Source organism: Marmota flaviventris, chromosome 16 (genome assembly GCF_047511675.1).
Source record: "Marmota flaviventris isolate mMarFla1 chromosome 16, mMarFla1.hap1, whole genome shotgun sequence".
Lineage (NCBI taxonomy): Eukaryota > Metazoa > Chordata > Mammalia > Rodentia > Sciuridae > Marmota > Marmota flaviventris.
The window spans coordinates 78,535,072-78,550,229 of record NC_092513.1 but is presented as its reverse complement, the minus strand read 5'-3'; the positions used below and the strand labels follow the sequence as shown (position 1 = coordinate 78,550,229).

The 15,158-nt window shown below is 44.3% G+C and overlaps 1 protein-coding gene across 1 annotated transcript in view; it reads right to left on the bottom strand.

The window, feature by feature from the left end:
* Positions 1 to 15,158, bottom strand: part of LOC139702178 (spermatogenesis-associated protein 31E1-like) — a 32,480-nt gene that overhangs the window by 11,684 nt on the left and 5,638 nt on the right. Inside the window, exons 4-5 of the mRNA XM_071602620.1 lie at positions 4,760 to 4,820; positions 956 to 4,447 (exon numbers count right to left, since the gene is read on the bottom strand). Coding sequence (XP_071458721.1) covers positions 956 to 4,447; positions 4,760 to 4,820 — 3,553 coding nt within the window. The remainder of the gene's footprint in view (positions 1 to 955; positions 4,448 to 4,759; positions 4,821 to 15,158) is intronic.

Below are 15,158 nucleotides of genomic sequence, written 5' to 3'. Positions count from 1 at the left end.
TTCACATCCCATTTTCTGTCCTCTGTGCCCCGCTGTCAGATGGTTAGTGCATGCATATTTGTGTCGGCTATAAGGCAGATTGAGAGGTGGCGAGCTGCAAGTGAAACAGCCCTGAGCAGCCAACTTACAGTTCCCACCCAGACACACACCAATCTACAATTTTTATTCTGGACACTGCTCTAGAAAGTGAGGAAGACAGGGCAAAAGCAGGTGACATGGCTACAGCATGAACCTTAAGCTAAAAGGAGCTGGCAAGGCCCATCTCCATGTTAGGCTCCATAAGGCAGGGATTCTCAGGACAGGTGTCCTCTGATCCCGCCAAGGTATCCACTAGGCAGGACTCTCCAGCCACCTCTGAACTCAGGGCCTGGATACTACCCCCTCCCCAACTTTATTGAACATGGGAACCTACTAGGTTCCGTGGTAAACCTGTACCCCAATCTCTACAGCCACACAAATTTCAGAATAGAGAAAAGGCTCTGTTAGACTTTAGGGTGGGGTCATTGTGGGGTTGCCCCATCTTGACGAGTCCCAAAGGCATTCTGTTTTTTCTGTAATGATCAAGTCATGAATTCCTAGGGTATATGAGGGGATCTGACATAAGGGTGGGTACTCAATGCCACTGTCACCTTCCTGCATGTCCAGTCTCTTCTAGAATCCAGTCTAATAAAGAGCACACATGACCTCCCCTTCCCTGTGACCAAGCAAAACACAGACAAAAGGCTCTCTGGTTTAAGAAAACAGTGTTATTAAGCCATCATCACCTCATTAGAAATAAGCCATTATCAAACAAAGGCTGGGCTCACATGAGGACAGTTTCTCTCAGTGTGGTCTGAATTGTGGGAAAAACTTCTTCCCAGCAGGACAGGAGTGGGAAGCATGTTGATGCTGATGAGACAGCAAATGTCTCTGAAGAGCACAGTGCCTTGGACAGTGGACACTGTGGCCAAGATACCTGCCACCCTGGATCTCTGCTGGCAGGGGCTGGGCAGAGGTGCAGACTTCTTAAGCAGCAAGGCCGGATTGTTGTCCGGGTTTCTGATCCACCTGTTCAAAGGATGGCTGACCCTGAGGCTGGCCTGGTGACCATGAGCCATAGCTCCCATCCCTCTTCTTTGTTCCAGGGAGGAGGAACAGCTAGAATAATGGGATTGTCTACCCATAGAGGCCTGCTGTTCCTCTTTAAGTGTGTTTTTCTTTGAGGCCGAATGTTCATCATGAAACATCATTTTCTGATCTATGATCCATCCAAAAGTAATCATGAGTGCCTGGGCTTCTGACACTGCATTGTCTATAAGCACTTGGCTTGTGACTGACCCTTGGCTTTGGGTAGTCGTTGATGGGATCATGATTTGGGGTAGAGAGTTTGCCTGCTCTTTGGCTTTACTGGGGAAGATATTTTGCAGAAAGTTCTTTATTCTGTCTCCAAAGTTTCTCTTTGAAGGAGCCTGGGAGGACTTGTCCCCCACAGTGTCCCCTACCTCCTTAACTGGGACAGAGGGGCCCATTTCCGCAGCACAGGAGGGCCTCCCTTCTGAAAGCCTTTCTCCCTGTGTTCCTGACCTGGGCCTCACGCTGTCCGCCCTCTTGGCAGTTGGCCTAAACGTATTTCTCCTGCTCTTCCCTGGATCCTGGAGCTCAGGGATCTTGGGTCCCTGCAGGTCCTGGATGCTGTCTTCACTGAGTCCACACTGAGAAGTTGATGCACTCCTACTGGACATGCTTAGAGTGTTGGACTGTCTCTCCTGGGAAGCTAGGATGTCTGCAGCCAGGAGCACCTCAGGGGCACAGTCCTGATGAAACTTGTCAGTGGCAAAGTCTTGCAGGATGACACCTGTAGCCAGTTCTTGAGGCTGGTTCTTTGGCTCAGTCTGTGCTTTCAGGCATGAGTATTCTTGGCCCTGGGAAATAGAACTTATAGAAGGGGGGGGTCCTTCACTGGTCCCCTGAGATTCTAAACTCCCTAGGGAATTAATATGAACATTAGGGAAGTTTGAAGTCTTCCTGGTTTCCTTGGTGATTCCCCATTGAGAAGACTCCTCCTCATCATCCTCCAGCTCTCTGACTTCTTCAGTCTTTAAAAGTTGGTGTCCTACCTGAAGTGATGACATGCTGTGGCATGAGCCTTGTGAGCTCATACTTCCAGTCCCCAGGGATTCCTGTCTGCCCATTTCTAGGCTTGGACTTGGTTCCAGACTGTCTCTTGCAGATCCCAGGACAGTACCATTGTGCCAGGTTCTGCCCACGAGAATGTAAGTGTGGGGCTGAGAGGGCAGGCTGCTTTCATGTGCAGTTGAAGGAGCATCTGGGAGCCCACCGTTGTCACCAGATGGAATTCTGCTCAGGGACTCAAAAGAGGGGCCAGAGAGAGGACTCCTCTGGGTGGGAACTGGAGTTTGTGCTACCTCCTTCAGTCCTGGACCTTTCTGAGTGGGTTTTCCCAGGACCTTGGCATCATGGGCAATGGGGTTAGCCCTGGAGTCATAGGAGGCTGAAGAGGGAAGGGCAGGCTGTGGAGGTGGTGAAGCCTCAGAGTTCCTCACCTTCAAGATATTAATATGCTTGAGGACCCTGAGGGGTAGGCTCCACCTGTGCCTCACTCTTAGACTTGTAACATGTGCCTCCAGTTCCTGCCGAACGCTAGCATCAAGGAGGGAGAGCACCTGGGAGGTGTTCCTGAAGGCTTCCCCACCTTTTAAGGTTGGTCCACCCCAAGTTTCCTTCTGGGTGTTTGAACTTCCAGGTAGGACAGAGACATGGTATGTGCCAAGCCTGGAATGCCGAACACCCACGGGAATCGTGCCCTCCTGTATTATCCCTGGCCTCTCAGCACCAGCCCTCTGTACAGCAGGGCTCCTGTTGTCTGGAATCACTGAGTTCCATGAAGACTCACAACTGTCCTTTGCCTGACCTGTCTTTGGGATGTTATCCCAGGACTCCGTCAGATTCAGAAATGGGTCCATATTGGGTGGTAGTCCATACTGATGTAGCATGAACCTCTTCTGAAGGTGTTGATCCAGTTTCTCTTGAAGATCAAGGCTCGGGAAATCCCCTGGGGGCTTGTTGATGGGCTTGTGGTCACAGGAGGCCCTGTTCTCTGAAGTGAGATGGCTAAAGATGTTCTGAGACTTTTGGAACAAATGAGGTAAAGCTTCTCCAATTTCTAGTTGTTTCCTCAAGTGTTCATATTTAAGGTGTTGAAGGGAAGGGGAAAGCAGCTGGGTCCCCTCTTGGCTTGTGGGGCATGGAAATCCACAGGCAGTATTCAGAGGAAGATGGCATGGCAGGCTTGGGAGAGATGATGGGAGATGGTCCTGATGGTGGATCTGAGCCAGCAGTGGGGACTGGGACCAGGACAAGGTTGGAGTCCCAGGCTGGAGTTGGACAAGTGGGTGGAGCAACTGGGAGGCAAAGAGTGGCCCAGGTGCCGCCTGTACCTTCCCTGGAATGTAATTAGGTACTTCATTGAATGCAATGGAGGAAAAGTCTGCTGAGGGCTCAGACATGCTGACAGTAGCCACCAGGGACTCGCTGTGCAGAATGGGGAAGCCCCAAAAGAACTGGCTCCATTTCTGCTGTAAATGGTCGCTCAGAATCTCAGTGTAAAAGAGCTGCTGAGGAACAGAAAGCTTCTCTGGCTTGCCTTTTGTGTTCCAGAAGGGTTGTGGGATGGTGGTGTCCTGTTCCCTGCCCAGTGACTTTATGGTCATTCCTAGATTATTCAGGGAGTTGTCTAATTCACCCTTTGTCTTCAGATTACAAATTTTCATTTCTGCTCTCTTGCTGATCAGTATCTCCAGCAGTTTCTGGACACCAGGGTTAATGAAAGATTTCCCCTCAGCCTCTACCTGCGAGAGTGGGCCGTTTGCCCAGAGTGAGTCCTCTGGTGGGTGGGGAGCATGATCTCTCTTGGATTCACTGTGAGGGGAGTGGGAGAAGCCACAGACTCTGGCAGCCATCTGCCACCAGGAGAGGGATGAGATGGGACAGGTGGAGAGAACATGGCCTGAGACTGCTGGGACAGGAGGTGGCTGTGGGACAGGTGATGGCAATGGCACATGAGATGGCAGTCGTACAAGAGAAGGCGATTGGCCAGGAGTTGGCAATGGACCAGGAGATGGCATTGGCAGAGATGGAGGGTGGGCCATGGGATCAGGAGGACGAGATGGGGGAGAGGAAAGTCCACGTGGCTGAGGTGAACGTCCTTCTAGAGGAATCACAGACTCTGGAGACTGAGAGGCACTCAGGGATGAGTGAGACTCAACAGTATCTGAGGAAGTCATTAGGTCTGCTGAAGGAGCAGAGGCCAGGAGCAGAGGACGCTTGCTCAAAGGAGTCAGGGAAGCCAAAGGGAGGAAGGCAGTGGCCAAGGCGTCCTCCTCGGGCAGTGTGCATGACTGGTGGGCTCCAGCTGACCCTGGTTTGCACATCTCATCTGGGTCATCTCCTTTTAAAAGGAGGTGAAAGCTGTTGTCATCATGGCACTTCCCTAGGTGGCTACAAGAGATAGGAGGCCCAGGCTGCAGCCAGGAGCAGATGAGGCCAGGAGGTAGGGCAAGTGGCCAGGGGTGCGCACCTGTAGCCCAGGGCCCCTCACTGCCCCACACCCTGAGTGTCCAAAGCCTTGCTCTCCCATACCCCAGAGCTTTAGGCAGATCTGCCCCACGGAGGCTGCCCCTCCCCCATGAGAGCTTTGTGTGGCTGGATCTTATCACAGGCAGCAGGAGGAAGGGCACAGGGACTAGTGGGAAGGCCTCACCTTTGTAGAAGTGAAAGCAGGTCTTCAGTCTCTTCCCCTTTCTTCCAGCAGTCACTATAACCTGAAAATGGAGGCTGGGTCATTGTGGAGAAGGGAATGTCCATGTGGGGCAGACTGGGAGAGTAGACTCTGGAGGGCCAGCGCCAGTGTTCAAGGCCACAAGACAGGTGACAGGGATAGCAAGGCACATGCAGGGGCAGCACTTTGTCATTTCTTTCCACCTCCACCAACCCCCATTATACTCCCTATGGGGAGAAAGAGTCAGTCTTAAGGGCATGAGACCTTGTTCACACTTTGACCAGGAAGTCCCAGTACCATATCCAGATGAAGTGTGTGTGTTGGGGGTGGACAAGTGGCAGTCATTGTAGATAATATATCTGTCCCATTGGGAAGATGTCCCAAAAGGAAAGGAAATCAAATGATCTTTCCTTCTCCTCCTCCCATGTCCCCTCTACAACTTGTTGCTAAGGTAACTGCCCTGGAATTGCTCCTCCCTGCAGGGAGCTGTAGGAGTTGTTGATTGATGCCTCCTGGGCTGCTGCCTTCCTGCCTGGATCACTCCACCATGGGGCCCACCTCTGGGTCATGTATGCAGAATGGGAGAGGAGAGGCAAGATAAGGGGAGAAGGAGGACATGAGGGCAGAGGAATTCTAAAATATAAAAGGGTCTGGGCACCCCCACTTATTTATATATGCAGGTCTGGGACCCCTCTTCTGCAGAGGAATATAAATAAAACTCGCTTTCTATGCTTGCCTTGGTGTTTCTCGGGTGTTCAGTCTTCACCCCTAGGAAAACAACTCAGCCTTTATGGATCCTCCTCACTGGCAGGATCTCAGACAGCAAGGCTCCAGTCGTGCCCACACCACCCCGGCCCACCACAGCTTCATTCTGGGCACAGAACCTGAGAAGTGTCATTGGTATGATTTCTTTCTCAGGACCCTTCCTCTCAGGTTTCTGCAAGTTATATCATCTTGGACATGGCTCTGGTCTCTTGGGGATAGTAGATAGAAAGTCACCTCTGGGGTGGAAGGGCAGGGCCTTACCTTTCAGAATGCCACTCTTCTTCCTCTGTTCCTTTTTTACCTTCAGATGCTGACCAACAGGAAAAAAAAAAAAAAAAAAAGAGGCTGATGTCCAGTTCTCCCTCTGCTGTACTAGACCAGCTACAGACATTCCATGTTTCTGAACAACATCACTTTCTACAGCTAGTGGAGACCCTTTTATTCAGAGAACATTTTTTTGGGGGGAGAAAAATTTTATTTTTTAATTTCATGTTTCAAATTCATATCGTACAATAAGTACTACATAAATTTTGCCTTTAGTATATTCAATATTTGACTTGGGCAATAGTTCATCTAAATTCATTTAGTGTAATATAACTTAGCCTGTTTTAACATCAAAGATGCAAAATTAGAAAGTAGGGCATTATCAGGACTTTTTAATTGGCCCATGTACTTTTCTAACTTGCTATTAGGCTGTCATATTTAGCATTTTCCCTTAAGATTGGTAAAAACATGCCTAAAGGGGTGTTATGCAAGAGATTACATCTTAAAAAAGTGGTCCCCTGGGTTGTACTTACTATGACAAAAAAACCACTCACTGGCACCAAATACAATTTAGATTTGTATCATTGGTTACAAGAACTGGTGAAAGCCAAAATGAATCTTTGGGTTTATAGACTGGAGGGTAGAGGAATCCTGTACTGCATTTTACATCTCCTAAAAGTAGGAAATCTTTTAGCAGCTTAGACTTTTTTAGTTATAATACAAAACTTAATTACATTAGGATTTACTTTGTAATATAGTTTACAACCAAATCAATTATGACACATACACTGGCACTTTAGCATGAGGGCAAACTTTAAAAACAATTCTGTACCTTTAAAATTAGGCCATAGTATAAAAAAACAGTCCATCGTCTTTCTACATTCAGCAAATTCATACTAAAATATTCTATTTTTGTAGGCCAAGAAGACTTTACATATGCTACAAGTTTATTACATGTATTTACATGGCTCTTCTCCCCTAGGTACTTTGAACTTTCACATTATACAACTCCCCACTTTAAGCTTTGCAGGGATATGAGGCCAGATCACTGTCAGAATAGCTTTGCAGTTCTGTAATACAAAAAAAAAAAAAAAAAGTATTTTTTGAAAGCTATCAAGTGCTCAATACTTTTTCTGTAAAAAATGGTTTGGGTGCATTTATTGGCAGATACCTATCCATTGCAATTTAAGAAACAGGGCACCTTATACTGCATACTGTGCCTCATTCTAATAAACCCTAAGTGCCCTTTACACATTGATCACTGCAATTTAGTAAAATGCAACTATTAAAAATTCACATTCTTTCTTGGCAGTGCATTATGTTGTTGGCCTGTTACTAGTTTGGCTTTCTGGGACATTAAACTTTCAAATGTCCACCTAGTTTTCAATCCTTGTCTCAGCTAGATGCTTAATCTGATTCACTACCAGAGAACATTTTTAAAGTAGCAGAACTTCATTTGTTTCCTTTGGAAAACAAAAGGGGATTTTCTACATGAACTACCCCATGCATGTCCTTAGTCACTGATCCTTGGCTCAGGAACAGACTCATTTCCACAGGCTCTTCTCAGCTGTTTAGCAGGGTTGTGCTCCCTGAGGCCAGAGGGGACTCCAGCAGGTGATGGAGGCCCTCAGGGCTCAGCACAGCCCTCACACCTCAGCCCAATACAGAGGAAAGGCCTGCTCCAGAGATACACACCAGAAGAAGATGACTGAATGAGCAGTGCTCAAGGCCTGTCCTCCTCCAGAGGTTCCCAGCTCCCTCAGGATCCAGACCTCAGCCACTGAGTCACTGTGTGTGCTTCACTCTGGGACCTGCAGCTCCCCCCATGGATGGTCTGAGAGCTTCAGATTGGAGAAGCCCTAGTGCACACTCTCTCCCTGCCCTGCCCTTCCTGTCTCAGAGTGGTGGTCTGTTCTGTCCTAATGTTGTTTTTTTTTTTTTTAACTGTCTCTATTTCTTTTGGAAAAATGGAAAGAAGAGGAGACAAAAGAGAATCTGTTTTTTGTTGGGTATGGCCTGAGGGTTTCTTACCTTCCTGAGTTTTCCCTTTTTCCTTGGTGGTGGGAAGGATGGATTACCCTGGAGGCAGGGCAATAAGAGGAGAAAGAGCCACAGTCCACACACAAAGGCAAGGATCATATCCATTGTCGAGGTGGTGAAGCTGGGGTTCAGCCATGTGTCACTAACGCTGTTCAGAGGAAAGAGAAATTTCTCCATCTTCTGAATCGCACTGTTCTGTTTGGACAAATGAGTCCTGAGAGTTCACTTCAGCAATGAGGAGTCCTACCCTGACCTTTGTCATACAGGGCTGTGCCCTCTCATCACAAAGGGATCCTGACAGCAGGGGAGGGGCAAGAAGACCACACCCCTGCCCACCCTCCAGCCCAGCATGTTCCCTACTCTTCTAGGCTGTCTAGATCCTTCCTTCTAGTTCCACCTGCTCACCCTACCACAGGAGACCTTAGTCCATGTCCTGTTGTTTCTGCCTACCATGTAGACATGACCTGCTTTTTTGTATATCTGTTTAGCTCCATTGATATGACACTTTTGGAAAACTGGATCATTCCTGTAATTGTTATTTCACAGGGATTGTTACTCTCAGGTTCCCCCTCTCTGCAGTTCCAGCTTCCCACATTGTAGTTCCTTGCCTTGCATCAACTCAGACACAGAACTGACATGTCTTCTGTATGTATTTTTGTGAATTTTGAATAAAATTTCTTCATCATTTTTTTCTAGTTAATTTTATTATCTTCAGTTAGAGGGTCTTGAACAACAACAAATAACTAAATTAAAATATACCATTATTAAGAATTCAGAAGAACAGTATAGAAAGTTTTTTAAAAATTCAGAGAATTTTTTGGGTATTTCTAGTATGTTTGATTCCAAAATCAATGAATGTTCAATGGCAGAAGATATTTTTGAGAATTTCTCTACAAACACAGACATGGACACACAGAGGCACACACACACACACACACACACACACACACACACACACACAGAGATGCAACCCCAAGTATTCATGTGTGATATGCATACCAAATATGCATCCTGTGATGTGCATAGCAATGGATTTTTTTTTTACAAAGAGGAAACATTGAATCCAGAGGTCTGTGTTTTATAACAAATTTGCTAAGTTTCCAGCCCTTATTTTACAAGGAGTGTTTCTTCCCCCTTCTCCCTCCTTTCTCCCTGAGTCTCGCCTCCCACATGTGTCAGTAGCCGTGGTGATGGGGACGTCCAGGTCAGGCAGCCCCACTTGCTGGAAGGATCTCTGCTCCATGCTGCTGTGTCCCCTCTGCTCCTTTACTGTACACAGGTTGGCTGTACTGATGTGGGTCTGTTTCTGGGTCATATTTGCTAAGACTTCATTGTTATGTTTTCTTATCTTCTTTTAGGACTTAGTCTGTAGATTTCTTCTAATCTTTGTCTGATTTTGTTATTACATTAGAGCTGGTTTGATACAGTGGGTTAGAAGGTAGCTCCTTTGCTTTAATCTTCTGGAAGAGATCTTAGAGAATTGATATAATTTCTCTCTTAAATGTTTGTTAGGATTCACCAGGAACCTATCTTGAACTGGTGGCTTGGCCTTATTGGTTCTGTATCTTTGATAAGTTACAGTTCTGTTCAGATTGATCATTTCTTTTTGTGTTAAATCTAGCATATTTGTCTTGCAAGAAATCAAAAAGTACATTTCCTGTAGTTTCTTGAGTTTAAGAACATGGAGTTGTTTGTGGTGTTCCTTTACTGTCTTTCTAATGTCCATGGGATCTGTATGGATACCACCCTTGTAACTTCCAATCTTCCTCATTTTTATCTTCTATTTTCTTTGATATATTGTCTAAAGGCTCATTGATTATCATGATTTTAATTGACAAATAATCACACACACACACACACACACACATATATAGGGCCTAATGGGCCTAATGTAATGTTAGGATACACTATGTCAGGTCAACTACTATATCCTACCCATTGCTTCCCAGACTTATTTCTTTATGTGAGAAAATTTAAACTACATTTTAGCAACTTTGAAATATTAACTATAGTCCCTATGTTAATCAGCTTTTTGTCCCTGTGAATGAAATACTTGGCAAGAATAACTTAGAGCAAGAAAAGTTTACTTTGGGTTCTGCCATCTCCATCCCTGGGTGCAGGGTGAGGTAGAACATCATGGTGGAAGGGCATGGCAGAGGAAACTGCTCAGCCCATGGCAGACAAGAAGCAGAGAGAACCAGGTGTGGTGGTGTGTGCCTGTAATCCCAGGGGCTCCAGAGGCTGAGTCAGGAGGGGGCAGGAGGATTGCAAGTTCAAAGCCAGCCTCAGCAACTTAGCAGGGACCTAAGCAACTTAGTGAGACCCTGTGTCAAAATAAACATAAAAGGGCTGAGGATGTAGCTCAGTGGTTAGGTGCCCCAGATTTAATCTCTGGTCTAAATGAATAAATACATAAATAAGCACAGAAAGATAGGGGGGCGCAAAGAGAGAAGCCTGGGGCCCCACATACTGTTTCTTAATGTTACATTGTGCACTCAAAAGGCACCTTCTGTGACCTAGTTTCTCCAGCCACACCCATCTGTCTGCAGTTAGCACTCAGTGGTCCATTCAGATTAATTCATCTAAAAGAGAAAGTAGTCCACCCATAAGTTTGCAGATCTCATAATCCAATATATTCACCTCTGAAATTTGTGCATTACCTAATACCTGTGCTTTTGGGGGGACATTCCTAGATCTAAACCAGGATAATCACCATTCTTTACTGGACTTTAGAAAATGACTTCCTCACCCTTTGATTTTCTGCTGTTTGAGTATAAAATGTGAATGTTTTTTTGTTTGTTTAGTTTTGCTTTGTATTTCCCCTGCTTGGTGAGGGAAGGTATTCCTGGCCGTATGATTATATCTCAGTCTTTTAGTGAGTGTGGGCTCTTGAAAGGAGCTGCATCGGTTTCCTCATTTTCCCCCCTCTCATGGGACAAGATATGTCTGGAGGCAGCTGTGGTTGGATGTTTTCCTCTCTCATATGGAAGAGCAGTGGGCGCTGGTGTTGAGTGTGTCTCTTCTTCCAGGTGTGGGGCTAGAGCAGGCTTGAGTATGGTAGTTCCCTTATCTTGGGTCATTTAGGGTCTGACGAAATCTCAGTAGGCTTTTCTTTTGTAAAATAGTTTCTCCTAAGGTTGAAACTTCTCAAGAAGAACAGAATGCTCTGGTGCCCTGTGAGATCCTGGTTGAGATCCTGGAGGTAAAACTCAACTGGTGGTAAAACTCACCCTGAGTGACTGGGTCAGCTTTTTCACAGTGAGTTCAATTCTTGTTCAGGTTTTCCTAGTCCAGTATTGCTTCCCAAAGAAGATTCTGCTCGTGGGTTTCCACTCTAAGAACTTATGAGCCTCTGAATGTGCCTTTCTGTTTCACCAATTTTGGGGGATAGGGGTTGGTCCTGGGCTCCAGTTTCTTTGATGAATCTAAGACTTGTTGATTTTTCAGTTTGTTTACCTTTTTATATGTTATGAGGACAGCGTGGATTTTTGTTGTTGTTGTTGTTGTTTTATTTTTGTACTGGGGCACTCAAACACTGAGCCATATCTCAGCCTTATTTTTGTATTTTATTTAGAGACAGGGTCTCACAGAGTTGCTTAGTCCCTCACCATTGCTGAGGCTGGCTTTGAACTCACAATCCTCCTGTCTCAACCTCCCGAGCCGCTGGCAATACAGGCATGCACCACCAAGCCCAGCCAGAGTGGTGATTTCTAAGGTTGTTAAATGATGAACAAGAAAGAGGTTCCCCCTAACCTGATTTGTGCATTGTTTATTCCATTTTCCAATGTGACCCTGATCCTCTTAGGTGTATCTGGCCCATATGAGGGGGTTGTAGTAGACTGCTATGCTGATGATCCCCAGTGAACCACATCTCTCAGTAAATACTCAAACCTTTTGTGGTTTCTTGTTGCAGTGACTTCAGGCTTGGCCATATGACTTGCTTTGGTGAATGGTCTTTGAGTTACTGTAGGAGAGGCTAGGAAAGAGCTTAAACATGAGGCGTGTCTCTTAAAACTGCTGTTGTCTGTGGAAGCTCATTCTGACCCCATGGAGAATAGATGGTTCTCGGGTCTCTACCATGTATGCTACAATAGTGCCCACACTCCAGGTATGTGGGTGAAGCTATTTCAGAGACTGTAGGTTCAGCCAACTCATCAATTGATTATAGATTCATGAATGGGTCAGGCAAAACTAGCTCAAGAAACCACAACCAAAGCAGAGAGCCACAAGCCCTAAAATGATGCTGTTTGAAGTATGTGTGTATGTTAATGCAGCAATAGTTGACTGGGGCCTTCAACATTGACAACTTGAATAGAATATAAAGTCATGTTTAATGTTAATGTCATTATGATAGTTCGTTCACATATTATTGTGTTATATTTTACTCTGTGTAAATCCTTATGTTAAAATAAAATTGTTGCTTTATTTGCATTGTCTTATTTCTAAATATTAGATTCAATGTGAATTAGGAAGATTGTTTTTATCATAAATTAACATTTCTGCTTCTGTGAGTAGAACATCTTCCACTCTTTTCCCTGTTCTGAAATTACTAGGGACCTCCACATTGAGAGTAAGGGATGGATGCAGAGCTCTGCTGCCTCCCCTGGGGCACCATGAGGAGCCCACTACAGAGGGAGGAGGAGCCCCATCCCCACCATGTTTATAGGTATGCCCCAGGTCTGGCTGCTGTTAGAGCAAGAGCTGTCTATTTCAGTACTGAGGAAATGGTGATAAGAGGAATAAGAAATTATTGTATATGATATCCTAGGTGATGAATAATCACTTGCTATGTATAGGTACAGGACCCATATATGTGAATTCGCATTACTGTGTAATGTTTTGGTACTGATAACGTTCAATTTTCAAAGTCAAACCAGACATTTCTAAGTGGCCCACAGTGTTCCCCTCAGAATCAGTGTCCTGTGATATTTCTTCCCCAGTGCTCTAGAGTTGGTTGTCCTAGGTTTTGAGCTGGAAACAGTTGTATTCTGGGTACTTTGGATTGTTTTGTCTGTATTTTTCATTATGGCGCTCTCTCTCTCTCTCTCTCTCTCTCTCTCTCTCTCTCTCTCTCTCTCTCTCTCTCTCTTTATTTTTCTTCCTGCTCCTCAAGTCTAGTGCTTTCACTGCTAAAGCTATAAAAATTCTGACTTCTCATTGGGAGTCCTCACTAGTGAGCTCCTGGTATATAGCTCTTTCACCAATATATATTGTCTGTGTGGGGCTGGGGATATGGCTCAAGTGGTGGCACGCTCGCCTAGCATGCGTGAGGCACTGGGTTCGATTCTCAGCACCATATAAAAACAAAATAAAGATATTATATATATAAATCATCTATGGCTTCTGCTTCGGTAAGTGTGCCACTCATTTTACCCCAGCTTGGCTCCAGTTATTCCTTCTCCTTCTCCAAACCTGTCTACCAGCTATTGAATATCTTAATGATGGTGCAGATTCCATTGAAAATAGTATTTTAAGAGGCCTTCTGAAAATGTGATATATATATACACAAGGTATATTACTGAGCCATAAAGAAGAATGAAATTATGACATTTGCCAGTAAAAGGATGGACTGGAGACTATCATGCTAAATGAAATAAGCCAATCTCAAAAAAATCTAAAGTCTAAATGTTTACTCTGACATGTGGATGCTAACACATAATAAGGAGAGGGGAGGGAAGAATAGAAATTCTTTGGATTAGACAAAGGGGAATGAAGGAAAGTTAGAGGGGGTGAAAATGGTAAAGACAATTGAATAAATTGCACATACTTTCCTATGTTCATATATAAATATACAACCAGTGTGACTGCACATCATGTACAACCACAAAAATGGGAAGTTATGTTCTATATATGTCTGTCAAAAAACATTCTTCTGTCATGTATAACTAAAAAGAACAAAGTTTTTAAAAAAGCCTTCTGAGAGTCCTGAAAAGCAGTCTCTCCTTGTTCTTGTTCTAAAACTTCATGCACATCCTTTGTCATTCAGGATTATTTGCCTGGTTGAATTGTCTTTGTATATATCTGAGTTTTCTCATAGATGGTGAATTATTTTGAAGGATTTTTTAAAAGTATGTTATAGATTTACATATAAGTATAAACAGGTGTATATGTTTGGGGATTGAACCATTTATTGTTGACCATTGAGCTACATCCTCTGTTCTTTTTAGTCCTTGTTGTTTTTTGGGACAGTGTCCTGCTAAATTGCTGAGGGTCTTGCTACATTGGTGAGGCTGCCCTCGAACTTGTGATCCCCCAGCCTCAGCCTCCCCAGTCACTGGGATTGCAAGTGTGCACCACCTCCACTGCACCTGGCTAAATTCATCTATTGTAGTAATTGAGCTCAGCTCTGTACACCCCAGAGCCATTTCTTACATGTAGCAGCTGCCTTGTGAGCTGCCCAAATTCAATCATCTTAAATACTATCAAATTAATATTAAATATTTTTCTTTTGAGCTGTTTTAAAGCATATCATGATTGGGGTTTTATTGGAAAATGTACATAAAATAAAACTTATCCTTAACCATTTGAAGTGTACAATTAAATGGCGTTAAATCCTTTCACAATGTTGTGCACCATGGATATTTTCCATTTCTAGGCCTTTTCAGTTTGCTAAACAGAATTCCCATGTTGTTAAACAAGAATGCCCCATTCTTCCTCTTCTCCAACTGCTGGTAACCTCCACTCCACTGTCTGTCTCTATGGAATTGCCTGTTCCAAGGACCTGATATTTGGAATCATATTTTTTTTTCTGGTTTAGCACTTCTATTTTCCCAATTCATCTACATTATTGCATTTTTTCAGAGCTTTATTCCTTTTTAAGACTGAATGATACAACTTGGCATGAACATCCAACATGTTGCATATTCATTTGTTTATTTAGGGAACTTGGAGTTCTTTACACCACTTGGCTAATGTGAATTAAGGTGCCATGAGCATTGGTGTGCAAGTGTTGGTTTTAGTGTATCCTTCTAATTCTCTTGGAAATATACCTGTAAGTGGATTTGCTTAATCATGTAATAATTTTATATTAATATTTGGAGGAACTATCATACAGTTTAGTGTAGTAGTTGGTTAATTTAAATTCCCACCAGAAAATATTTTTCTTTCTTTTTTCTTTTTCTTTTTTTTTTTTTTTTTTTTTTTTTTTGTCCAAATTGAAGAGTATTTAGCCGGCCAGCTGGTGACTGCTCCCCACAGAACCCATAAGTGTCTCTGCAAAGAATAACCCTGAGCCTAAGCATTTGAGGATATTTAAAGGCAAAAACTGCAGAAACCACATCTGGGTTGACGTAGGTGGAACCCACCAGAAAAT